This window comes from Diachasma alloeum, unplaced genomic scaffold (genome assembly GCF_001412515.2).
Source record: "Diachasma alloeum isolate Michigan unplaced genomic scaffold, Dall2.0 Dall_scaffold_00200, whole genome shotgun sequence".
Lineage (NCBI taxonomy): Eukaryota > Metazoa > Arthropoda > Insecta > Hymenoptera > Braconidae > Diachasma > Diachasma alloeum.
In genome coordinates this window covers 645,200-671,452 of record NW_021680365.1, presented here as the reverse complement: position 1 = coordinate 671,452, position 26,253 = coordinate 645,200, and the positions used below count along the sequence as shown (strand labels likewise).

Sequence of the window (26,253 nt, the reverse complement as noted above, 5' to 3'; positions counted from 1 at the left end):
CCTCCTCTCGGGAACAAATATTCCACATAATTAAATATAAAATAAAAAAATAAAAGTGACCATACTCGATGATCTCAAGCCAAACTCCTCATGCACGAAAAATTTTCCTAAAAAAACCTAGCGAATTCTGTACAAAATTCTATTGGATTTCTATTGAACTTTCTATTAATTATTCTCTGATTCTATTGAAAAATTCCGCAGCTTATCTACGCTTTTTTCAACAGAAATATTCAATGAAAAATATGTCATGCAAAAAGTAAATAGAAATCGATTTTTCCATACAACTGATTCTATCAAAAAATTTTCCACCAAAATTCCTCGGCCAAATTTTCTAATTTTTTTTGTTCAATTTTTTTCTATGAAAAGAAAAAGAAAAATAGAGGAAAATTTTTTAGAAAATTCTTGTAGAGAACATCTCAATAAAAAAAACTGTATAGAAACACGAAATTCTACAGATTTTTTCAATAATCTATCGGACATTTTCTATAAGAAACGAAACAAATAGAATTTTCAATTGGCTGAATTTTCATGGGCTGAATTATCATGGCCCTCGGGCGATGGCCTATTATAAGAAAATTATTTTTTTGAGTATTTTTCTTGCAATAAATTTCGTTAAAAATAAAAAATGATTAGAATTTTCAATAGAAGTTCCCGAGAAATCCAACATAATTTTCAACGGAACCCCCTAGAATTTTCCCTAAATTTATTCATCTCCCCACAACTTCCCCAAAACCCCAAGAAACCCCCAATTAGGCAAGTGCCGAAGCAGGTAGTGAACTGTGTTTTGGTTTAGTTTTATTCAAAAATACTTTGATGCACCCATTGAAATCCGCGCTGACTAAGACATGCCCGCCACAGCCCTTGGTTCTCTGCTCAACAACAGGATCAACTGGATTGGCAATCGCCCCAGTGGCAGCACCATTCTTCGGATCCTCCCTCCCCTCCCACTGCTCCCTAGCCTCAATCTGCCTGATGATAGAATCAGGATTGGGTGCAAAAACAGCGCAAGTGACAACAGCATTATGAGCCTTAATCCCTTCCCAGAAGTCATTACGATCCCTCCTGACACTGGAGAACTTCGAATAATCATGATGAGTCTTCCAAATATAAATACACTGATTCTCAGAGCCAGCGACGATATACTGCCCATCAGGGCTGAAACTGGCCTTAATCTGACTGCTGACATTCTCATACCCCTTATATTTACACGATAAATTGAGGTCCCTCAGGTCATAGAGTCGTATTCTGCTGTCATTAGAAGTGACCAAAATCTTGTCCTCCCCAGGCATAGGCTCAATGCCACTGATCTTCCTCCCACGTGAGTTCTTTCCCCTGGTGGATCTGACGTCAATCTGGGTGTGATACTTCAGCTGATCAGTATTATAAAATATGCATCTACCATCGTAGGACCCCACAACAGCGAATTTGCCATTCTGACAGAAATTGGCAGCTGTAATGAGCTTCGTCTGGCCATCGACTTCATTCCAGACAGCGACCTTCTTGTCGGGAATATTCCACAGCCTGAGCTTGCCATCCAGCGAGCCAGACAAGAAGTAACGATCGTCCTTGGGGTGGAAGACAATGGCAGTTACGAAGTCTATGTGCTGAAAGCAGCACAAGCACTCTTTTCTGGAGATGTGCCAGAGTCTGACTGTTTTGTCCATCGACGACGACAGGATGAAGTAGTTCTTCGACCAGGAGACGTCCAACAGGTCTGATGTGTGCCCCAAGTACGTGCAGAAGGGCTTCGGCATGAAGGGGCTCTTGGTTCCCTCGATCTCACTGAGAGCACTTGCTGCCACATTTGGATCCTCCATCGACTGCTGGGAGACCAGGGACTCCTGTGAAGGGGTTGGACTCACTTTTTCAGCATTGTACTTCGTTCTCATGTCCTGGAAGTATGTGAATGCATCACGCAGGACCCAAATCCTCAGGACACGATCCTGACCAGCTGTTGCCAGGAGTCTACCACAGGCTGAGAATTTCATGCACCAGACTGGACCCACGTGCTCACCACTCAAGTCCTGGACGTGCTGCAGGCACGAAAATTCGTAGGGGCCTTTGTGGGAGTTTGAGGCTTTCAGTTTTATCACCTGGGGCTCCCCTGGGTACACGTCGTCCACGATGTCCATCACGTCTTCCTTGTGACGGGCGTGGGACACCTCCTGGGCTATTGATTTCGCCTTGTCCATGGTTTTTTTCACTGTGGAGCCCAGGAATCTCTTGAACTTTTGGGTCTTCTTGCGGACACGACCCACTGAGACGTCCTCGTCGGGGGGAATCGATGACATTTTACTGTCGACACTCTCCTCGTCACTCTCTTTCTCCTTTTCCAGACTAGAGTTGCTCACATACTCGGAGGTGAGACGCATTATGTGGAGGGAGAGAGGGTTCATACACTGGGGGAGCTTATCTTCGGCTATACTCAATGGCACTCGCTCACCCGTATCCAGATTCAATACTGTTACTTGCTCCAGAATTTCCTGGGGAGTGATAATAATGAAATAGATTAGTTTTTTGTTTTTTGAAGGCAGTGGGGGTAAACGCTAGTTGAGTCTTTGAGTTTAACGAGAAAAAATGAAGTCAAAAGCCAAGAAAATGGTTCATTGTTGATAATTTTTTGCATGAATTTTAACATGAGGATACCCAAGTACATTGACTATTTTTTTCCGGTTTTTCCCAGTCAGAGCTTTTTTTTGAACATTTTACAATCATTTTTAAAAAATCATAGAAGATAGGGGCGAGTGGGACAAAATGAAAGAGCGGTGCAAAATGAAACATGAGGCGCAATGAAACAGTCGAAAATACGACTGTTTGACACAATTCAAGCAAACACATTTTTTTTTCATCAACTATTTTTCAATTATTTTTTTTAATTATTGGAAGTACTGATTAGAATAATAATTTTCCATTCTGTAGAATGGAAAATGGAGGGGGGGAAAGGAAAATGTGATACTGAATATCACTCGAATGAAAAAAAGTGTAATCGGCCTAATCTAATCAATTGAATTATAAGACGAATAAAAAATCATTATTTTCAACAGTACTACGAATAATAAAAAAAGGTTGATAAACAAAATTTTTTTTGCTTGAATTGTGTCAAATAATCGTTTTTCGGCAGTTTCATTTTGCCCCACCCTCCCCTAATATGAAGAAATAATAATATGATACAAGAATATATCATATATTTAATAATTTTTTATATAATATAAAAAATAATCTTAAAAAAAAATTGAGTGACCCTCAGTCCTTACCATATCAGTTAAACGTTTTCCAGAATCCGTTCTAGTCCTCACAAACATATTGAGCTGTTTAACCATATCCTGATCCCCAGCGGACTTGCGTCTCTCCCTTGAGTTATGAGGACTGATACCGGGAAACCTCTGCCCAAGAGAATATCGACCAATGCTATTACTCGATATCGATCCAATAGGGCTATTTGATTTATCGCTCGACCGTAAACTCAGCAACTCTGCCTTGATTTTTTCCAGTCTATCGAGTTCCACTGATGAAGGGCCTTCTGCTTTTGATTTATCCTCATCCTTCATCCCATTGAAAGAAATGATAATAAGTAACAGAAAATTACAACTGAATTCTAAGCATTTAATTGATATAATAAATAATAAAATCCAGTTTCAACTCCAACAAAAAAAAATCATCTAAGTAAAGTTCAGTGAATTTCTCAGGAATATTCAGAGCTCGAAAAATATTCTACTGGCACATATTCTCAAATGTCTACTGAAGCTAATAATAAACCTACATACGACTGCTAAAAAAACAAAAATCGATAATCAAGAACATACGCACGATATTATTTCACAGAAAATCCAGCGAATTCGACATGGAATTCTATTGGATTTCTATTGACCTTCTATTGAAAATTCTATTGGTTTTTGGCCGATTTTATGGAAAAGAAGAATTCCATAGCTTTACTGCATGTTTTTTAAATAAAAAATGTCCAATAAAGACTATTTTACTGAAAAAATCAGCAGAATTTCATTTTTCTATACAATTTTTGCTATTGGAGACGTTTTCTATAGGAATTGTTCGACATCAGTTTTTTCCACTCTTTTTTTTCTTCTCTTTTCATTAAAAAAAAATCAAATAAGAAAATTTGGAAAATTTGAGTCGAGGAATTTCTATAGAAAAAAAATTCAATAGAATAAGTTGAATAGAAAAATCGAATTCTAGCGATTTTCTCTATAAAATATTCTCCATTGAACACTATTGAAAAATAACGCGCAGATAAGCTGTGGAATTTTTCAACAGAATCGACCGAAAACTAATTGAAAATTCAATAAAAATCAATAAATTTCTATTGAGCTTCTATTGAAAATTCAATTAATTTTTGTGCTATTCTATTAAAGAATTCTGCAATTAGTTGCGCATGTCTTGAATAGAAAATGTCCAATGAAGACTATTTTATTGAACAAATGAGTAGAATTTTATTTTTCTATACAACGTCTTCTATTGAGATATTTTCTATAGGAATTCCTCGACATAATTTTTTTCCATTGAGTTGTTTTTTCCACTTTTTCATTTTTAAAAATCGAACAAAAAAACTGGCAATTATTTGGACCGAGGAATTTCTACAGAATTTTTCAATAGAATCGGCAACTTATCGAAAACTTACAGAAAGTTTAATAAAAATCCAATAGAATTAATGGATTTTTCTGTGAAATTCTTTCGTGCATGAAAAAATAATTTCCAACTGATAATCAACGATAATAAACTGACAATTTAAACAGGCATTGTGGAAAGAATTGACACTGACCCGGTCATGTCGGTGTGTCATTAAAAATCCTTTGGAGGGTGATATCGTGTCACAATGAACTGGAATTTTTTCGTCCTTGAAGTAAAGAACGTAATTACTTGTGGTGAAACTTGCCTGTGGCTTGACGACGTATTGCCCTTTAGTAGCCGATCTTATATCCAATGAATGTTCAAATTCACGTGTTATCGATTCAATTGTACTTGCTGGACTTGGTAGTGACGAGGCCGGCATCGATCCCTCTGCAGAGGTAGGCTGAAACGATTGGATAATTGCATTCTTTGTAATAACTGACCATAATTCTGTTGCTAATGAATTAGCAACATCCATTTGAATGGATTAAACTCCAATTCTATTACATCATCTCTTTTACAAGACACATAGATGCACCCATAGAAATAGTGTATTGGAATTAAATTAATTAAATAAACGTTATTTGAATGGAATTAATGGGTTTATTTAAAATTGAACTCGATTTTTACTCGTGTTTTTATTTAAACAAATAGAGACTTTATTGGCTGCAATCAAATCATTGTTTAGATGTCTGAGGGAATGAATCAATTAACATGTTATTTATGAACATACATGATTAGAACATCATCTTTGAAAAAAAAATCTGAGTTTATCAATTTCCAACAAAATATTCTTGAAACTGAGTAAAAAAACTTCAAATAAAGTTTGTTATTTGATTCAAATGCACCATTTCTCGGGTTGGAACTTCATTAGAATCAAAGAAATCAATTTATTTCAATAGCTTAAGATGAAGCTTTTAGACAAACTCAAACTCGATTTTTATTTATTTTCGCATTCACATCAAATAAATAATTTTCAAAAATATGAATAAGTATTTTCTCGGTCCAAATAAAGACAATAAGTTAAAATTAAAATAATTAATTTCCATTTGCATAAATAAAAAAGAAATAAAATTGTACGTACAGCCAGATCCGTTGGTGTTTGTGGTTTCGACTTTTTTTTTCTTCTCGGTGGTGCAACAGGTATCACCTCCTGAGTGTCAATACTCTTTCCATTATTCTTTGTGCTAGCTATGACATCGGGCTCCTGCAGAACAACTTTAGGATCGCACTTTGAGTACTCTGATCTGCCATTGATTGACCCCTCCTGGACGAGATCTCCGGACAGGGTGAGTACACTCGACGACTGGGAGATCTTTCCTGATGCTGAATCATCGTCTTTGGAGTGGGCATTGGCCAGCGATGCCATCTGTGCTTCTCTTGACATCGAAACTGGAACACCACAGGGTACAACACTAGATGCAGCATCAGAACCACCTCCTAAGATTCTTCCAACTCTACCAAGTGACGTCATACTTTGCAAGCTGAGGGTGTCGTGCTCGATTATCCTGAAGGGGTGGGAGGTTTTCGATGGTGTCGGGTAGACACCCTCGATTGACGATGTTTGACTGTCCGGGGGTGAATTGTTTATGGGGATGTCGTCATCCTCCGTTTCCATTCGTTGGCGCAACTCGCGGAATTTTCGACGGCTGACGATCTTCTCCAGTCCCGTGGGCTTGTCCTCCGCATCCTGGTGACACTTCGGTTATGTTATATTGGGTTTTTGCTTCCGAATGGAAGCTTTGTAATTGTTCAAGTTTAAGTTTTGGATTTTTTGTGTTATGTCGAACCAGTACGATCCAAATGTTCGAAAATCCAATTTTTAGACGTATGTAACAATGTATGTCTTTAGTTCTTCGCCAATGAATGAATGGAATTGAATCTTTTTTTTTCAAATGTAGGTATTGTTAAGCCCCATCAATCGCCATTAATTAAAATTTAATTCATCGATTAGTTTTTTAATTTTCGAATTTCTTCGAAAATGGGTTGTCCCACGATAATTTAAAAAAAGCTCTGAATTGATTGAATGATGGCTTAAAAATTTTGTTTGGATGTCCTTTTGACCGAGATTGAAGATGAAGGTGATAGCCATAATCGTTATTTTGATTTATTTTAAAATTTGCAAAAATTTTGTATTTTTTGAAAATCAGAATTCCGGGGATATCTTTGAATATCATGCTTCAAATGATTTCAATCATAGCTTAAAATGTTTATTTTAATGTCATTAAGTCGAAGTTAAAAGATGATTACGATAGCTATATTGGTTGATTTGATTTATATGATGATTGTTGAAAATTTCGAATTTTTCATGAATTTCCCTGAAAGTGAGCTTTCTGATGGTTTCTTCAAATGTGATGTTTCAAATTCATTCAAGTATGTGTAAATAAAATTTTTCTATTAACATTTTATCGAAGTGCTGAGGGGAGAGATAGAACAGTAAATAAGACAATCAGTTGTATAGAAGAAAGGGATAATAAGAATAATGATGATGATAACATTCAACTAAGTTGAAAATCTGACAAAATTAGTTGAGAAGAAATCTTATTCAATTTAATAGAATGAAATAAACAATGAATTATACATGATAGAAGGAAATGATGCGCAAAACAACCATTCGGAAGCATATTGCTAATTTATTAGCAAAAATAACTATACTATATGCAATACAAGATCAATTTCCCAGGATGAACAGGGAATCACTCTCACAAAATTGCGCGAATTTCGAGATTTGACAAATCAAAGATTTTGACATTTTTCATATGAAGAGAAAAATCTGTTAAAAATGTTCCTTCAATTTTACTAACTGTCATTTCAGGAAATTTGAGCAATATTCGAGTTAGAAAATGCAATAGACCCAGAATATTGAAGAAATTCAATATTTCAGTTGAAAACTTCATAAAAATACAGAAGTGATTGAACCCTCGACTCACCCCCGTTGTGGAATTAACGTTGACATGATTCTGGGTTTCCACCAGTGGCTTGGGATCCGCAGGTTTAACGAACACCGTATCATTGGATGGAGTGATAGGAGTCGGAGGTGCCTCTCCCTGTGCTTCCAATGCAGGTGATTCTTTCACTTTCCCCCGTCTGAAAACCAATATTTTCATCAACTCCTCAACAAGAAAGGTAAAATGAACAGTATTCATTGATCAATAGCTCCACATCCGCAGAGTGAAATCGAACAATGTTTTTTTCATTTTCAATCTATTTTTTTATGCTTTAAAATAACAACAGACTCATTCAAATTGCATCGTTTATTCAGAAGATATTTACGATTTAAGAAGAACCTTTCAGAGCACCAATATAGGGGGATTTCATGACTGATGTCATCGTCATAAATTACAGGTGATCACATCCCCTAACACCTGTCATTACATCGCAGTTTTAACCATACGATACTGACAATAATGAACAGAAGGATTTTAGCTACTAAAACGCAAAATTTTCATCAACTCCTCTAGAATAACATTAACTCCTTATCAACAAAAATGGTAGAATAATCGGTATTCATTTATCAATAACTCGACATCCGCAGAGTGAAATCAAACATTTTTTTTTCTTTTTCAGGGTATTTTTTCCGGCTTTAAAATGACAACAGACCCATCCAAATTGCATCGTTCATTCAGAAGATATTTAGGATTTAAGAAGAACCTTTCAGGGCACCTGATTTCATGACTGAAGTCATCGTCATAAATTACAGGTGACCACATCCCCCAACAACTGTCATTACATCACTGTCTCATTCCCACAAATACGACAATAATAAACCGAAAGATGTTGATTACCTGGTGCTCCTGTGAAAGCTGTCATCCTCAGCATCGAAGAACTCCTCAGAATCGCTGCTCTCTGACATGGCAATCGACGAACGTCGTTCTTCAGGTCAATAAATCTTCTCCGCATTGGAAATAAAAGGACTTTCAATATCCAATTTGTGGGATTAATGCGATAGTGCGCACAGCCAAAGCCATTTCTTTTTCAATTTTCCATTGATGAGAGGTAAATAACAATAATTTACGATTGTCTCGCACAACCCCTCGGGGAAACTCCTGCTCCAGAAGTTGGAAGTTGTTGAGACTGTTGAGTGTCAGCTGAACACAGCTAGACAATCGTGGAGCATGGGTCTCAATGAGAAATGATACTGATGACATTTTTCCATTTTTTCGTTCTGCGCATCTGATGTGGAAATGAAATTTCTTTTTTATCGACGAGAGGACTCTAGCCGACCCTCAGGCGATGCAGGGGCAGTGCTCGACCGGTGGAAACCCTCACCCTTGCAGATGACACTCCAACGCAGGTGGGAAACAGCTGACGAATGGATGAGGCATGCACATGTGTCCATTCTGTTCTTTGACAACAAGAGAAAACAATTTGTCAGTGCAGTTAAAAATCGAGGAAGGAGAGAAGTCATTCGATAACAAAACTGTGGTACATCTTTTCAACTAGACAATATTTCAAGTACGACATACAGTTAGAAATTTTTTGCAATTTTGTGGAAGATATTACAGTGAATCTGACAGAGTGACATTGAATCGAATTTAGGGAAACAATGGTTATGAAATTTCAAGTTTTATGTAGAATTCACGGAAATTCGTGAGTCTTCAGTGGGAGTGAGATGGAAATTCCACAACTGGAAACTCAGTGGAACATGAATTTTCAATTTTTCCCTGAATTGTCCTGATTTTTATGAATTTTCACAGGATAATTTAAATGAGAAATTAAGTATTTTATTGATTCTCAGATCATTTGAATAGAAAATCAATGGAATATTTGATTTTTCAGTGTCAAGATTTTCTGAAATTCAGTGAATCTTGAATTCAGACCAAAATTTTTAACAATGTATCAACTAATTTTATTTGCGTGACTAGATTCGTAATAATTAACCGAGATTTTCCTCATTTTCATTATTATTTTTTTCTTCTTGCATTTCAATAACAAAGGATAACATTATTTTTTCGTCTCGTCTAGACGATTTTTTACTCAATTAACAATTCTAAAAAATGAATAATTTAATAACAATTTAATGTCAACAATTTTCCCTTGTAATTCAATATTAATAATTTAATTCGATTTTTTAAATTTAATCAACTCAATTCTTTTACTGTTTCGGTTAATGTTAAGACACACAATTCAGTCAATAATGCAGAACAAAAAAACAACAATTACTGCTCCAATTAATATTTTTTTATTATTTTGTATTTATCCATCTCTTTGTATTAAAAACGTGTTCCTTGTTTTACATCTACGTAGGCCTCCTCCTCTCCTTAATAATTAGATAATGTAATTGCTCCAATTAATAATGTAATAGATATATCAATGAAAATTACGAATTTTAAAAAACACGGATATTTCGTTTGATCGTTGGCGTTTCAAAAAATTCGTGATAAATTTTCTAAGAATATCATTCGTTAGTCGCCTAGTTGAAAAGACTATTCAAAATTTCGGGACAGATTTTCTAAAAATAATTTGTTCGTGGAGTGTTTATTGGAGTTTTACTTGTCCAGTCAATGTCTAGTTAAAAAGACATGCATCCCACCAGCACATCCGAAGAATCCCCCGAAGGGATACAGCCAGCAAGGAATAACAACATGTCAATCCCCCAAGATGAATGAAAGAACCGTATAATGTTGTTCAATTCATCAAGAGTGATGTCCAAGAGGCTCAACATCAGGGTCAACGTGGCGACCTTAATGTTGACGTTCGTCTTCTTGACAGTCCTCTACTTCCTGCTGACGAAGGACTGCAGGAGGTCTCGAGAGCCTCGCGTCGACAAGCCAAAGTATCGCCTGGTGGTCGTGATCCTGACGAGCCCAGACGGGATGAAAGTGAGAGACGCCATGAGGAAGACGTGGCTGTCAGAGGAGACTGAGAACACGAGGCACCTGTTCGCGATAGGAACCCTGGACATTCAGCCAGAGCAACGAGAGACTCTGCAATCTGAACAGGACAAGTTCCACGATCTTCTGCTGCTGCCAAAATTGCAGGACTCGTATGGAACTCTCACGAAGAAGGTCCTGCAGTCGATGCAGTGGGTTCACCAGGAGTTCGAGTTCGATTATTTGCTCAAGAGTGATGGCGACAGCTTTGTCCTGCTGCACAGGATGCTGACGGATCTCGACGTCTGGGAGGCGAAGGGGACGAGGAAGGAGCTGTACTGGGGCTTCTTCAATGGCAGGGCCAGTGTCAAGAAGACCGGACCCTGGAAAGAGATCGGGTGGAATCTCTGTGATTATTACCTTCCTTATGCTGTCGGTGGGGGGTATGTTCTGTCGTATAATCTCGTCAAGTTCATCGCCGAGAATGCTGATGTGCTGAGGTAATTATGGAGTTGATTAGATTGAGATTTGTCTGGGGCTTTTGATTGGTTTTTGGGTAGAAGATATTGAAGTTTCGCTTGGTTTTTCAATTATTAAGTTAAATTAATTATCAATTAATTAATCTTATGTTATATATTAATAATTCTTCATTATTATTAATGATCAATATATCTATTAATAATTAATTATTCATTTGGAATTCTGTTGAAAAATTCTATTTGTTTTTGTGTGAATTCTGTTAAAAATTATGCAATTCTCTCTGCATTTTATCTAGACATTTTCTTTAAAAAAAAATTGGTAGATATTCATTTTTCTATATGAAACATTTTGGAGGGATTTTTTCTTTGAGAATTCTTGGGCAGAAATTTTCTAGTTTTGTTTTGTTTTAATTATGAAAAAGAAATAAAAATACAAGGGAAAAACTTGGAAATTCGCATATCTTCAATAGAATTTCTTGAAGAAAGAGCCAGGTTTTTGATAACATTTTTTCGTGTGTATAAATGCCTTTTGATTGATAAAAATGCATTCCTATTTAATTATCCCATTGAAACTGCAATAAAATAAAGGTTTTATAAAAATTCATTTGATAGGATTGACAATTCAGCGAGATATTTTATGTCAATGAAAATTTTTGAACAATGTCGATGATTTGTTTGTAAGGAGAGAATGCCAAAACAAGTAATTTGTGCAAGATAAAGTTCTGAAGGCGAGTGATATTTCATGAATTGTTTGAACATTATTTCACGTAATTGACTTGACGAATTTGATGATCAAAAATCTCAATATCTATACCCAGAGGAATAACCGAGTTAAATTGAATAAAACTTTTCATTTGAAATTTTTTTTTATTCATTCCATTTATTGATTCCCATAGAAATGTTTTAATTATATGGAATGAATAACTCATTTGACTTGAACAAAAACGCAAATAGAAAGCGAATTTACAGTTGAACAAACGCTTTAGTTCAAGCTATTTGAATAAACTCATTTATCCGATTAGACTAAAGTTTATTTAATTCCCATAAAATATTTCTCTGGATATACAGGAATGTCTCGAAAACATTACTATATCCAATTAAATGTCCAGCAACAAATATCTCCGGAAATTTCCCCCTTCAACCCCTCATGAACTCACAAAAATAATCTAATTATTGTTTTATCATCAATTTTCCACTCTATTATCCAGATTATTCAATTCCGAGGATGTATCAGTGGGCCTCTGGCTCTCCCCCGTCGCCAATATCGAAAGAAAGCACGACGTTCGCTTCGACACCGAGTACATCTCAAGAGGCTGTTCCAATCAATACATCGTGACTCACAAACAAACCCCCGAAAACATGAAGTCCCTCCACGATTTCTACACATCCACCGGTAGCCTGTGCTCCAAGGAAATAAGAAGTCGAATGAGTTATCACTACAACTGGACAGTCCCCCCCAGCCAATGTTGCAATCGTCAGGTCGGAGTCATCTGACTTTCCCTAGCATTTTTTACTCTCCAGAGTTGATCTAGTCCTGTCACGAAATTCCACATACACTTGTCATTCATCAAATAAAATAAAATAAGTCGTTAACGAATAGGTAAAGTACTGGAAGTTTATTCATCAATAATTACTTTACAACGAATAAATGATGAATTAATCACCTTGGAATTAAAACAATGGTTGTTTGTTCATCATGAATTGTTCACTTACCATACAATTTTTGGCTCAGATTATTGGAAATCATTGCTGATCTAACAATTCACATTCATAAAATATAAAAAAACAGTAATTAACTAGTATATTAACTAATATATAGATCTGAATCTATATTTATCCTCATGATTTCGAGTACAGTTTAATTAATACTTGCCTGATTGTATTTATAATTAATTTTATAAACTAATTAAGGTGAATCACAGATTATCAAGAGCTGGCCAGTGATTGTATAAAAAATAACGTAATTCAGACGTTAGTGTGAAGGATGAATAAATACTTATGTGCAAGAGTTAACGAAAAATGGTGAATAAAATAAAAAAAAAACGTTCGGCCAGTTCTCAAATTCTCCTAGTTCTGTGATAAACCGATAAAAACTGTTCTTGCATTACATCAGGAATGAACATTGTGTTTAGAATAAATAGGTCTCTACATCTACAGTAATGTGTATTATGCTTTTATCACACTGAATTGCACACGAGTTTCATTTCAGATGCAATGCAAACGCAGTTGTCTTTAATTTCCTAAGTTGAGTTTAATCCATGTTTCATTTTGGACAATGAAACATTGTCTGAATTAATCTCGATTCATCGGGCTGAAAGATCACCGCGATTGCCTCCTGCCGATTGCTGAGCAATTTTTTGACTTTTGAGGGATTTTCTTCTTGTTCTGCTCTGCTTTCCGGTGGAGATTCATTTCTTCTTTCGATCCTGCGTACATTTGGGACAGTACCATTTACCCTTGGGCTTCGTTGTCAGACCCACGCAGGAAAAGTGGAACCACTCGATTGGACACTGGAAATAGTTAAAGATGATAAATATGGAATTATAATCATAATTAGGGCTTTGAAATTGTTGATAAAGAATGGAAATAAGTGAGAGATGAACTGATTTAGTTCAATTATTTTGTTTTAAGTGAAATTGACAGAAGAAAAATGGAGAAGGAAAATGTAATTAAAATTTTCACTGAGACATCTTTTGAATTGTTTAAACGAATCAAAATAATTAATTTCATAAAATAATTTCTTATTAGTCAAATGGAGAAAAAAATTAAAGATAATTGAATTAGTTTTATGTGGATATCTAAAATCAAATAGTCAGATCCAGGGAGGAAAAGTGAAACCACTCAATGGAACACTGGAAATAGTTAAAGTTTTAAATGATTTTGAGAACATTTAAGGCCTTTTATACGTATAAAATGGAATTATAATCATAATTAGTGTTTCAAATTCTTAATAAAGAATAGAAATAACTGAGACATGAATTTATTTTGGTTCACCTGTTTTTCTAAAGTGAAACTAACAGAAAAAAATTAGAGAAAGAAAATATTATGAAAATTTTCATTGAGAATTCTTTTACATTACTTAGACAAATCAAGAAAGTCCTTCGAATTTTCCATCTTTTTTGTGACTCACCGAGGGATAAAATTCCCAAGGTAATCAGTAACTTCAAACATCAAAAAATCAATTACAATTTAATTAGCTTCATTTGTAAACCCCCAGTAATAAGTACCTCACAATGATATTTTTGAACACTTACGTCTGGATTATCACACCCGATCATCTCGCCATAGGACACCTGATGGCACAGACAGTAAGTGGGCTCATTAGGATCGACAGGCATGTCGAGGACATCAGCAGGATGCCCAAGTGACGTGTTATCGGTCTGTGCTCCACTGCCAACAGCCCCAATGGCAGCTGAGGTCACCATAGACCCTCCCTTCTTCTGCTTCTTCCTGGCAGTTTTGGACTCGTCCTCACTGCTCGCTCCAGCCGTTCCCTTCTTCCTCTTCTCCTTCTCCTTCTGTTTCTTCCTGCCCTTCTTGCTCGCTCCACCCTCCTCCTGCACTCGATTGCTGCTCAGGGCCTTGTCCTGAATCTCCGCCTCGAATCTCGCCAGGTCAGAGTCCAATCTCCTGATGTGCTTGTCAACAAGTTCGTACGTTTGAATGGCCAGTTGCACCTTGTCATCACCGTACTCCTTGGCTTTGTTGAACAAACTCTGAATGTGCATCAACTGCTCCTTCTTCTTCTCTGGTGACTCTTTCTTCAGGTTTTTCAGGTAATCGTCGGCCAGCTTGTCAATATCCTTCATCAAACCTTGGGCTCTGGCGTCCAGGTCTCTCATCAGGGTGAAGTTTCTTTGGAGCTCAATGGGCAGGTGTTCAAGACCTGATAGAATTGTTTCAATTTTAGAGTGTGGGAATTTAATTCTGTTAATTGGTTAACTAGGACGAGTGCATTTTTTTTCGGACATGCGGGTTTTTTAAATTGCTTCCCAACAATTTATGGAAGCGTTTTACCAAAAAAACTTCGTCTCAGTTTAGTCATTTATGAGAGCTTCAATTTATTTATTTCTTGGATGGAACAAAATAGTTCCTCTATTTTACATCTTCACTAGTCTTTCATGAGAGATTTATGGGACGCAAAATAAATTGAAATTCCATCGACAGTTTGGTGATTTTCCGGAGAATAACATGAAATTTAATTGAAATTAATTGCATTTAATTGAATTTCGATTTACTAAATTGAAATTCCATCGACAGTCTGGTGATTTACTGGAGAATGACATAAAATTTAATTTGACGGAAAAAATAACCAAAATTTACTTTTAGCTGAACATTCGAAGGAATTTGAATAGTTTCAAGTTGAAATGAGACGAAAATTGCTAAATGTATTGAAAGTTTTCACATTTTTAAAGACAAATCTAGCTTAAAGTCCCACGGGGTACAATAATCCCATTAAGTTGCAATTCCATGAATATTCTAATAGTAATTTCCAAAAGAATAACATTACATTCAATTTAAGGCGAAAACTTTAATAACATTTCGAGTTTTAGTTGAAAAGTGATGTGCATTTCAATAGTTTTTGAATTTTTCTCATTTTTACTTACCAATCTAGCTTAAACTCAGTTTTTTCATTGATTTTCAGCAAAATTTACATTACATTAAAAAAAAAAATCACAGATTCAAAATTTTTGACAGTCTAATCAAATGCTCCAGAACTGATGTTGCCAGATATGATCACAAAATTCTTGTCGTTAATTTGACCATCTAAACATCAATTATGAGGTACTAATCACTAATTAATCATGAAAACGTGGGCAACTCAGCAAATATCTATTGTATTCTATCCCAGGCTCTTGACCTCGATAAAAAAATGAACAAATAATCCACTCTTTTTGGCGCTATTTGCCTTGATCGTATCAAGAAAATACCGTGCATTTGTCGCATCCAAAACCCGTCCAAAAAATTTATATACTCACTGTCCAAATAATGCTCCAAATACAATGCAGTCGTCATTATTGCCACTGGATTTATGTGATCACACGATTTATATGATTTTCTATGCAGATGATCCGTCAGGTGGGTGAAATTTTTATGGAGAACTTCGGTTAAACAAGTTTTTTCGACGCAACATTGCTGAAATGCCTTTCTCCATGGGATAATAATGATTGAGACGAGAAAATCCTGTAATTTCACGACGTGGAAACGACACCTGCCGCCATCTTTATGTCATTCTCTCGCTAATGGGGCTTAGGGGGAGGGGATGAGTCACCATTAACAATTAGCCACACGACATTTAGGGGGGGGGGGTTCGTTTGAACAATTTCAGATGGACACATTCCGTTCTGGACACGTTCTAGGGAAAATGGCGACAGTACGAAAGGCGGTGGAACCCTAGATGGGCGGATTCAGATGAGGTCGATGAGGTGGTTAAAAAGGGCTCGGTATTGGAGATAACATAAGAAAATGTTTTTCCCAGGGAGTTGATAATTTTCTGAAGGATTAAACCAGTCCCTAGAAACATGCTCCAATAGAATTGGTTTGGTTTTTTTGGATTTTTCATGTTGAAAAAAAATTGTATTTCATATTGCAAAAATGCGTTACATTCATCTGCTAACAAATTACAAGTGATTTACCATCATCATTTGTTTATAAATAATTGTTTCTGTTAATTTCTGTAGTTCGATTCAGTTTGTAATTCCACGACCGTATACTTGGCAGATAAGAATTAATTATGCATTCTAATTATGCTTATTCGTTTGGGGATGATGTGGGGATATTTAGGAAAGGAGTTTCAAGATTTGGAGAAAATTATTTGACTCAGAAGACATCCCCGAATGTGACCACAAATTTCCGTGCCCATCTGTTCCAACCGCTCCACCGTCGCCCCTACGTTCCCCTACTGACGCAATTTTCCCTAGAACGTGTCCAAAACGGAATGTGTCCATCTGTGATTGTACAAACGACCCCCTCCCCACGACATTTTTTTTCTTGGAATAAGTCGACCAGAATTTCGTAGAATGCACATGCGAATTCTGATAAGTTTAGCTCTCGGTGGTTGAATAATTATTGTTTGGGTTATGTTAATAGTTTGAGAGGATCTATCCTTTTTTCTGTGTCTGTATTATCTCATTATATAAGTTAGGTGTGATTGCAGATACGTATTTTCAGGTGTTGGTTTATTGAGGGGAGATATGGCTGATGATAAAATACAATTCGTAAGTTCATTTTTGGTTTTATTAACGTGGATTCGTTGTTTTTAACAGGGTTTTTCAATTGTTTTGGGATAGGTGTGCGGGATTTTTTGGATTATTGAGGCATTTGGTGACTTAACCTCCAAGAGAGGCGTTTTGTGGACTTGGAGGGGGCAGTTCCATCTGTTATTTTGGAGTTTGAAGAAGTTGGGAGATTGCATGGAAATAAGGGGTTTTGAATGAGGATTTTTGGGGGACTTCATTTAAGATACAATTTTTTATACCCAACGATGCAGTAGGGAAGAGTGGGGTAAAATGGACACTTTAGACTTTTTTAAAATTATTCATAACTCAGAAACAAATTTATCAATTGAGCTCAGTTTAGGCTCGTCACAAAGGGAAATAATTGTACTTTGTATTTTAAAAAAATTGTCAAATTTTATCAACATTTCAACCCCTCATTAACATTTTTAAAGAAGTCAAAAGTGTCCGTTTTACACCAACCTCCCCTATACTTGAGAATTCAAATGAATTCAAATGGTTTGAAGGCGAAATAAGACAAAAATTTTGCAATCTACGTGAATTTTTAGTTATTTTCTTCTATTTAACGATATCACCTGCTTTTACCTCATTTTTAATGAATAATTTAACTGGAATTTGCGGAATAATTGATTTTTTTTTATCAAGTTATATTTTTTCAAGTTATGAAATTTTAATTTTTCTAAATTCCAGAATAAAAAAAAAAAATCACCTGCATTTCCTTCATTTTTATTGAATAATTTAACTAGAATTTGTAGTTTGAATTGATTTTTTTATCGAATTATATTCTTTTAAATTTTGATTCAAGAGTAGCGAAGAAATGACCGAAATAAACCATTTTAAGTCATCAATAACTCAATGTCCGTAAAATGAACTTCAACATATTTTTTTTATTTTGAAGATATTTTTGCAAGCTTTAAAATCAGATCAATTTTTCAGAGAATATTGATGATTTAAGAAGATCCATTTTGCCACATGTCCTCCTAAAATCTTGAGTAGAACTGAATTGAATAAAAAAATCGAATGAAATTAAATGCTGTGAAAGTTTCAATTGAATAAAAAATTGAATAAACGATAAAATAAATGAAACGAGTTCAATTGCTTGGGGTCTATAACAGGATTGGGGCAATGAGAAACTTCAAAGGGCCCAGAAGACCGTGGACGAGTCGCCCTACGACTTGGAAGCATGGAGCATTCTCATCAGAGAAGCCCAGAACAGACCAATTCCAGAAGTGAGGCCAGTATTCGAGAAACTCGTCACGGTTTTTCCATCAGCCGGGAGATATTGGAAGATTTACATTGAGCAAGAGGTAATTTTCACCCCAGAAAAAAACAGATTATTAAAAAATAGAATAATAATTGAGAACTACATAATTCCTCTGATCATTCCAGATGAAAATGCGCAACTTTGAAAAAGTGGAGAAGGTATGTTAAATATGATATTCTAATTGCCAATGCAATTGGTGTTGCGTATATGAATAATTCTTTGTTCAATAAAAGTTTCAATCATCCATTGATAACGATGAAATGGTGCATGAGAAAATCAGGAAATCGTCAAACTTTTATTGGACAAAGAAGTACAATGAAATATTCAAGTGTAGGATAGTCCCAAATTAGTGATAAATTCCACAAAATGGAGTAATTCCAAAGATTACTAACATAAAATATGGTGCATCCATAACTATGTGATGAATATTTTTTTTTGACCACTTTACAGTCTTATGTAAGGTGAATAAAAACAATTTGACTTCATCAAGGAACCACTTATTTCATTAATTAATTACTGTTTTCTCAAAACATTTGGGAGGTTCTTTTCCCCGGAAGATTTCAGCGTCTGCAATTATCTTCAACCAACCAAAACTATTCAATTAAAATATAACTGTCATTATGGTTGATTAATCTTTTGTGGAAGAGGACTTTCTGAATGCATCTGCCTTATATTCCTTCCTACAAAATAGACTGGTTATGTGGACATCATTAATGATCTTTCAAATGAAAAAAATTTTGAAATTAGAATTGAACATTTCCAATTGTTTGGAATTGGAATTGAATTTTTCAGTTGGATTTTTTTCCATGGAGAATGTCGGAATCCACAACAACCGAATTATCACAATGGTCTCAAATTCAGAGGTAGTATATTGTGACCATCTAAGGGCTCACTTTATGCTGCCTCGTGTGGTTGTCAATTTTTTTAATTAAACACTGCAGTAGGGATCTCTGATCCCCAATTAGGTCTCAACTCCCTCCCACCCCCACATTCACAAATAAAGAGCAATTTTTTTATTTCTGTGGGGGTTTCCATTTCGGGCTTCTACCAACAGCTCGACTATTATATAATTTCCTTCAATCATAAATTATGTGTTCTCAATAAATTATTTACCAATGCTTCTTGTGGCATTATTATTTAACCTGCATTTACCTCACGTATTGATTAGATGTCTCAGATACAACTGTATGCGAATAATTATGAACAATAAATCATTGATAAATTTCTGCTTTCTTCTTTTGATCTATTCTGTGATTATGATGGTTTAGTAATCTTGCACTTGCCTCTGGTAAGTAAGGGATTATCAATGTAATTATGGGGATGAGACCCATTGCGAGAATTATTTCGTTAACATCGAGTACGAAAGATGTATATTAACTTATAATTGATGATGACAATTATGTTGTACCATGTTATTTTTTGTTGCAACAGCTTTTCCAAAGGTGCCTCATGAAAATCTTGAATATTGAATTGTGGAAATTGTATCTGTCGTACGTTAAAGAAACTAAATCCAGCTTGGCGACGTACAAGTAAGTACTCTGGATGATGTAGAGGTGAATGTAAAAATTATGAGACTGTTTATTTATTCCTATTGCATACGAGAATGTAAATATCTGTGGTTTTAGGGAGAAAATGGCACAGGCGTATGATTTTGCACTCGACAAAATTGGAATGGATATTCATTCGTACAGTATTTGGAATGATTATGTGTCTTTTTTGAAGAGTGTGGAGGCTGTTGGGTCTTATGCGGAGAATCAGAAAATTAGTGCTGTACGAAAGGTAAAGTAGCTCCAATGGGTAATTATCAAGGACACGAGTGGTTATACTGTTAAACAACAAATGGAAAGTTCATAGAGTTGACTAGTAATTCAGAAGTATGAGAAAGTACTTCAAAGTTCAATTAAAATTCAGGGGAATTGTGAGTTTATCAAATTATGCGTAATCTTGCTTAGTTAATTGGTTGATATTATCTAATAATGTTTAAATTAGTAAAATAATAATCAGTTAAATATTGAAATTCCGAATTATTTACTCGATAGTCAATTGACAATTCCATATTGTCAATTACTTAATTTATATTATCAATTATTTTATTATTTCTCGAATTTCAATAAAGATAAGTAAACATTAATTATCGTAAGCTTGTCATAACACTACAAAAATAGCGATTGATGCAGATCCCTGCTTTTATTTAATATTATATAGCTGTTTCTCTGCGTTTCAAATCCAGCATTTAATTAAATCATTCAAGTAAATACGAGATTAAACATTTTTATTCTCTCAGGTATATCAACGTGGTGTTATCAACCCAATGATAAACATGGAGCAACTGTGGAAGGACTACATGGCATTCGAGCAAAATATCAATCCCATAATCGCTGAGAAAATGGCAATCGAGAGGTCTCGCGACTACATGAATGCTAGACGTGTTGCTAAAGAGTTGGAGGCAGTTACAAGAGGCCTGAACAGAAGTGCACCCAGTGTTCCGCCCACTGGTCATCCTGAAGAAGTTAAACAAGTAATTGAAACGATGAGAGATTCTTATATTGAAGTTAATAAAAGAATGAGAAATATTTTTATACCATTTTTCATTATCTTTGGGGAGTTGTTTGGTGAATTTTTTGTTAGGTGGGGGAAAATAGTCGTCGTCCATATTCTTGTATGTGTTTCGAATTATTTCTATGAGATATTCTAAGATTTGGATAATTATTTGATTGTTTAATGTTGTTTTCTAGATTTTTCATTTTGATTTACATCATCTGCAAAATGTTGAATTGAAATTTTGTAAGAAAGGTTTCAGGGAAGGTGAAGCGTAATCTTTTTTACTATTTTCCATACTATTTCATGAATAGTTGATTCGATATTTAATGAAGAGAAGATATTTTTGGCTCAAGTGAACAATTTGGTTAGTCAATTATTACTTTTTTTTTTAATTTTTGGGAATTTCCAATTCCATTCAGATTTTTCTGCTCATTTTAATTGATTAGAACTAGTATTTCCATTGCAGCGTCTTTTATTATTCATTTCATCTAATTAGTCACGATGTTTGTGAATGTTTTGAATGGAGTTTTATGGAAAATTTTGTATCTTCAACGAGGATAAATACTCATTACGATTTTGTGGGCTTCTAAATCAATATTTAATTAAATAATTGAATGGAAAATTTCATCGAAAAACATTCACTAGAAAATATTCATTTTTGTTGTTGATTCTATTGACTACTTTCAACGCTTTTCCATCTGTTTTTCTTTTAATAATTTTTTTTCTTCAAATACTGAATAGACGTTATTGTATAGAAAGCAAATTAATAGAATTCATTCTGTTGACATTGATTCTACAGAGATTTCTCAGCAGCAGAAGGAAATAAAAGTTTAAGAAAAGGTTAAATAGAAGTTTAAAAAATTTGGAAAATATTGTACTGGAATACGTTGTATAAAAAGATAAAAATCTACTAATTTTTTCAATTGAATTTTTCCATGCATGATTGCATTTGCCAATATTCTCGTCCAAAACTTACTTCGACTTTCATGCTCTTCTCGTTTTTACTGATCGAATCTTCATTTTCCTATGTAAATATTGGAGTTCCCGCAAAAATTGTGAGCGGAATGTTGAGGTGGGAATTAAATTTTCTAGGTGGAACTCTGGAAAAAATATATCGCCTGGGAGCGCAGCAATCCCCTTCGCACCGAAGACACGTCCCTAGTTGCAAAAAGAGTCATGTTCGCGATAGAACAGTGTCTTCTGTGCCTCGGCCATCACCCGGCTGTTTGGCACCAGGCAGCCCACTTCCTCGAGCTCTCCTCGAAAATTCTCACCGAGAAGGGGGACGTGAATGCAGCGAAAAATTTGAGTGACGAGGCGGCGACTATGTTCGAACGTGCTACGAGCACTTTATTAGCGAAGAATATGCTTCTCTATTTTGCACACGCAGACTTCGAGGAGGGACGAGTGAAGTACGAGAAAGTCCATCAGATCTATCAGAAGTTCCTTGACATAACGGACATTGATCCCACATTGGTAAAACGTTCATTCAATTGGGGTTTTGCATGAATATTTTGTTTTAGTGTATACAGATATACAATTTGCTTCCGAATTCTCTTTTTTTAATTCTTATTTCAGTACTAGGGTCCATGATCCTTATTATGACCCTTAATTTTGGAGAATCAGTTTTGAGAACCAAATTTTCATCACCAGAAATCGATTTTGATTTTTATAAAATAAAAAAATTTTCTCCTTCTATTTTTTTTGTCATAGTACTATCATCAATTGAAATTTCGTTCTGTCAAATAATTCTACATTCAGACAGACCCTCTCAAGACCCGAATTGGTTTTCAGTCCGGGTTTAATCAAACCCAGATGCTGTTCTCATCATTTTTCAACTTGATTAAGAAGGCATTGAAATATACTCTTCAAGCCCTGATTTAATTGCTATTATTGATAATTCTTTCAGTAATCATAAAAAACCGATTTTCTCGTTCAAATCGCATAAACAATGTGCTGTTACTCAACAACGCATGGTGCGACCCCCATCATATTCTGATAGAATCAAGAGAGTATTGTTATCAATTTTTTGAGCCATGTCTAATTCCATTTTGATAAGAATTTTTGAGTGATCGTTGAAAAATCGATTTTTGGAAAAACACAATTTTTTTGAAGTGCGTATGAAAAATTGAACCTTAATTGGTATCAATGAATAGCCAAAAAATTCATGAATTTGATTGTTCCCTTATATAAAACCATTTCGAAAAAATGAACGAATAAATAAATAAATTAAAATGTTTTCAATATTTTTGATGCAGTTTTCATATTCGATTTACAGAAAACATTCAAATTCTCCATCAAATTCTTCGCAAAAAAATGAAGAATGAAATTGCTATTGATTTTTTTCTCTACAGGCATACGTTCAGTACATGAAATTCGCGAGAAGAGCAGAGGGAATAAAATCAGCCAGAACAGTCTTTAAACGTGCACGTGAAGACGCTCGCTGCAGACATCAGGTGTACGTAGCAGCTGCCCTGATGGAGTACTACTGCACCAAAGACAAGAACATTGCATTCCGTATTTTCGAGCTGGGATTGAAGAAATTCGCCGACAATCCCGAGTACATTCTCTGTTATATTGATTACTTGTCACACTTGAATGAGGATAATAACACGAGAGTGTTGTTTGAACGAGTTCTGTCATCAGGGAGTTTGGAGCCTGAGAAATCAGTGTAATTATTTTTTTTAGAATATCACACTCACTGTTTCACCACTACCTCCCACTCGATCAAATTATCACTTTGATTTTTTTATTCAGGGACATTTGGAATAGATTTTTGGAATTCGAATCTAACATTGGGGATTTGGCAAGTATAGTAAAAGTGGAAAAACGAAGAAGTGCAGTTCTAGAAAAGGTAAAACATCATTCCAATTCATTCAATGAAATCATTAATTTGATGAGAGTAATTAAACGATATTAATTATAATAATTTAATTTTGATAGAAAGCAAAACAAAAATGATCAACTATTTCCTATGAATTGAATTTTACTTCATAAAAAGAATATTTCAACAAATTTTGTTCATTTTTTTATAGTTTTCAATTGTGTTTATTGATGTCTTGAGAGAATTCTGAATTTTTAAATAGATTAAAGAGTTCGAGGGGAAAGAGACAGCTCAACTAGTCGACAGATACAAATTTCTGGACTTGTATCCCTGTTCAGCAGTGGAATTGAAGTCGATAGGTTATATCGATGTTTCCAATATTGGAAGGAACAATCCAGGTGTATCACCACGTAATCAAGACACAGAGGAGGTGATAGCAGCATTACCAAGGCCTGATCTGTCTCAGATGATACCGTTCAAGCCGAAAGTCAATCCACTGCCAGGAGAGCATCCTGTGCCAGGTGAGACAGCTTTATCTGGTGATCTTGAGGGAATGATGGTGAGCAGGCGAAATTAATTATTTTAATTTTCAGGGGGGTCGTTTCCATTACCACCTGCTGCAGCACAACTGTGCACTATGTTGCCACCTCCAGGGTGCTTCAGAGGACCTTTTGTTGCCGTTGATTTACTCATGGATGTGTTCAGTAGGATACAATTGCCAGATCATGGTGAGAAACTTGAAAATTCTGTTGCTCTGTTAAAAATTTTCCTTTAAAATTTTGGGGAGTGTTCTTGAAAATACTTAACAAGCCACAATTTCAAAAATTCACAGTATAATGAAAACATCAGTGGAGATAATCTTTAGTTTCAATTTCAGTTCTCTTTTGATATCTTCACCAGCATTTTATATCTCTCACATTCTTCGTGATTAACTAATAGTATGAATATATTAAGGTTTTTCTACGCTAATATAATCATAGTCATGTCATTTCACTGAAATTTTGAGAGATTTCGTCATTGAAATTGCAGAATTGATCGGAAAAATTAATGGAAACTATCAATTTCTCATTTCAAGTTCACGTTATTTATTTCTGTCATGTTGCAAAATATTTCTTCGCTTTATATATTCACCAATTTATTCAATCTCGCACATTCCTCTCGAAAAATGTTAATTCGAGTTCTATTGTTTCACGATATTTGACTGAAATCATGAAAATTCAGAGAAGAATATTTCCAAATTCTCAATTAATCGAAACTTCATCATAATTTGGTGTCAAGAATTCACTTTTCCAGTTGAAAAATGGGGTAAAAAAATTGGAATTCCATTAAATTTCCAATCAAATTTGGAAATTTCTTTATTATTCCCCTCCTGAATCTAATGAATCTAATGAAATTACATTTTTTTCTAAAATAGCACTCTTCCATTCAATCAACAATTATCTTTATCCCTCCTCAAATGAATTTAGCTCCTCTACCTGTTGCTGACAACGGCTGCGACACGAAGCTCTTCGATCTCGCTAAATCCGTTCACTGGATAGTAGACGAGAGTAATGATGGCTCACCGATTGGCTCGAAACGACGAAGAACTCGTCTCGGCGGTGAGGACAGTGAGGACGAGGATCTTCCACCCCCACCTGTCAACGATATCTACAGACAGAGGCAGCAGAAGCGTGTGAAATAATTCCATCGACATTCGTTCCACTTGATCATCACTAATTGATTCGATGATTCCATCTGGCCGTTGACATGTGTTGCAATCATCCAGTGAGAAGAATGTCGATAATGAAGAGACAATGAAGACAATTTCAAAGTCTCACATTTGAGGAAAATGATCACACGTCGGTGCAGAAGTTTGATATCTGGAGGGAGTCATTCCCCAGAAGTGTATGTTAATTACACTGATGACTGAGTACTATGCACTCAAAGCATTTACCGAGTATAACTACAATTTAAATAATTTTTTTAACTGAAAGAGTAGAATTAAAAGTGGAAAAGTGTCAAGGTGAAAAACATTCCTTGACACTTCATCGAGCTATAATTTGTCATTAAAATTATTGATTATTAGACGTTATATTATTGATTATTAGATGTTATTCATCGTAACGTCTGAAATTCGCTCTGACCACTTCCTTAATGAATGTAAACCCCTAGACCTCGTGGAAGTAATGAATTATTCTAATTTCTTCATGAACTTATCATAAATTCAATGTAAATATTTCTACTCCCGAAATCATCAGACCAATTCTGTTGTATATATTCCTAGAGTTTTTCAATAAGCTTGTACTATCCATTGAATTCCATACTCCCGTTTAATTGAATAAAAAGACTTTGCAGGAATGTATCGTTATCTGTTATTTTACCTGGATTCCCTTTCGTTTGAACTGTTGAGTACCTGAATGGAATAATTTCCACAAATTTATGTGGTAATGATACTGACGACTGAGTGTTGTGCGCTCACAGCATTTACTGAACA

The 26,253-nt window shown here is 35.2% G+C and overlaps 4 protein-coding genes across 6 annotated transcripts; 2 read left to right on the top strand and 2 right to left on the bottom strand.

The window, feature by feature from the left end:
- Window positions 1–581: 581 nt before the first annotated feature.
- LOC107035798 (WD repeat-containing protein 44) lies at window positions 582–8,716 on the bottom strand. 2 transcript variants are annotated; one of them, XM_015253393.1, is made up of 6 exons: window positions 8,409–8,716; window positions 7,554–7,710; window positions 5,708–6,313; window positions 4,775–5,026; window positions 3,255–3,542; window positions 582–2,483 (listed from the first exon to the last, which is right to left on the bottom strand). In XM_015253393.1, exons 1-6 carry the CDS (start codon window positions 8,474–8,476, stop codon window positions 750–752), a joined length of 3,105 nt encoding a protein of 1,034 aa, XP_015108879.1. In that variant the 5' UTR covers window positions 8,477–8,716; the 3' UTR covers window positions 582–749. The 2 variants fall into 2 exon arrangements, with proteins under 2 accessions (XP_015108879.1, XP_015108880.1); XM_015253394.1 differs by having other exon boundaries at window positions 4,889–5,026.
- Window positions 8,717–8,926: 210 nt separating this feature from the next.
- LOC107035758 (beta-1,3-galactosyltransferase 6) lies at window positions 8,927–13,886 on the top strand. 2 transcript variants are annotated; one of them, XM_015253328.2, is made up of 3 exons: window positions 8,927–9,048; window positions 10,125–10,936; window positions 12,124–13,886. In XM_015253328.2, the coding sequence occupies exons 2-3, from the start codon at window positions 10,245–10,247 to the stop codon at window positions 12,407–12,409; spliced, it is 978 nt and encodes a 325-aa protein (XP_015108814.1). In that variant the 5' UTR covers window positions 8,927–9,048; window positions 10,125–10,244; the 3' UTR covers window positions 12,410–13,886. The 2 variants fall into 2 exon arrangements, with proteins under 2 accessions (XP_015108814.1, XP_015108813.1); XM_015253327.2 differs by having other exon boundaries at window positions 8,927–9,078.
- On the bottom strand, window positions 12,513–16,066 carry LOC107035759 (inhibitor of growth protein 5). Its single transcript, XM_015253330.1, has 3 exons — window positions 15,895–16,066; window positions 14,170–14,801; window positions 12,513–13,425 (listed from the first exon to the last, which is right to left on the bottom strand). The coding sequence occupies exons 1-3, from the start codon at window positions 15,929–15,931 to the stop codon at window positions 13,324–13,326; spliced, it is 771 nt and encodes a 256-aa protein (XP_015108816.1). The 5' UTR covers window positions 15,932–16,066; the 3' UTR covers window positions 12,513–13,323.
- Window positions 16,067–16,540: 474 nt separating this feature from the next.
- LOC107035757 (protein suppressor of forked) lies at window positions 16,541–26,117 on the top strand. The gene is made up of 12 exons (XM_015253326.2): window positions 16,541–17,133; window positions 18,267–18,458; window positions 18,541–18,573; window positions 19,847–19,944; window positions 20,041–20,194; window positions 20,700–20,933; window positions 22,049–22,432; window positions 23,311–23,627; window positions 23,714–23,810; window positions 24,043–24,301; window positions 24,374–24,508; window positions 25,247–26,117. Exons 1-12 carry the CDS (start codon window positions 17,110–17,112, stop codon window positions 25,459–25,461), a joined length of 2,142 nt encoding a protein of 713 aa, XP_015108812.1. The 5' UTR covers window positions 16,541–17,109; the 3' UTR covers window positions 25,462–26,117.
- Window positions 26,118–26,253: the final 136 nt, after the last annotated feature.

What these genes read in the sequence shown, in the direction of transcription:
- LOC107035759 (XM_015253330.1), bottom strand. Translation starts at nt 15,931, where the DNA reads ATGACGACTGCATTGTATTTGGAGCATTATTTGGACA. An exon ending in TTTGGAGCATTATTTGGACA is followed by an intron (nt 14,802 to 15,894) that starts GTGAGTATATAA and finishes CAATTCTATCAG; the next exon opens with GTCTTGAACACCTGCCCATT. An exon ending in TCGGGTGTGATAATCCAGAC is followed by an intron (nt 13,426 to 14,169) that starts GTAAGTGTTCAA and finishes AACTATTTCCAG; the next exon opens with TGTCCAATCGAGTGGTTCCA.
- LOC107035798 (XM_015253393.1), bottom strand. Translation starts at nt 8,476, where the DNA reads ATGTCAGAGAGCAGCGATTCTGAGGAGTTCTTCGATGCTGAGGATGAC. An exon ending in AAACACCAACGGATCTGGCT is followed by an intron (nt 5,027 to 5,707) that starts GTACGTACAATT and finishes CAATCGTTTCAG; the next exon opens with CCTACCTCTGCAGAGGGATC. An exon ending in GAAAACGTTTAACTGATATG is followed by an intron (nt 2,484 to 3,254) that starts GTAAGGACTGAG and finishes ATCACTCCCCAG; the next exon opens with GAAATTCTGGAGCAAGTAAC.
- LOC107035758 (XM_015253328.2), top strand. Translation starts at nt 10,245, where the DNA reads ATGTTGTTCAATTCATCAAGAGTGATGTCCAAGAGGCTCAACATCAGG. An exon ending in GAGAATGCTGATGTGCTGAG is followed by an intron (nt 10,937 to 12,123) that starts GTAATTATGGAG and finishes TCTATTATCCAG; the next exon opens with ATTATTCAATTCCGAGGATG.
- LOC107035757 (XM_015253326.2), top strand. Translation starts at nt 17,110, where the DNA reads ATGGCTGATGATAAAATACAATTC. An exon ending in AGATTTACATTGAGCAAGAG is followed by an intron (nt 18,459 to 18,540) that starts GTAATTTTCACC and finishes TGATCATTCCAG; the next exon opens with ATGAAAATGCGCAACTTTGA. An exon ending in TTGGAGCCTGAGAAATCAGT is followed by an intron (nt 23,628 to 23,713) that starts GTAATTATTTTT and finishes TTTTTTATTCAG; the next exon opens with GGACATTTGGAATAGATTTT.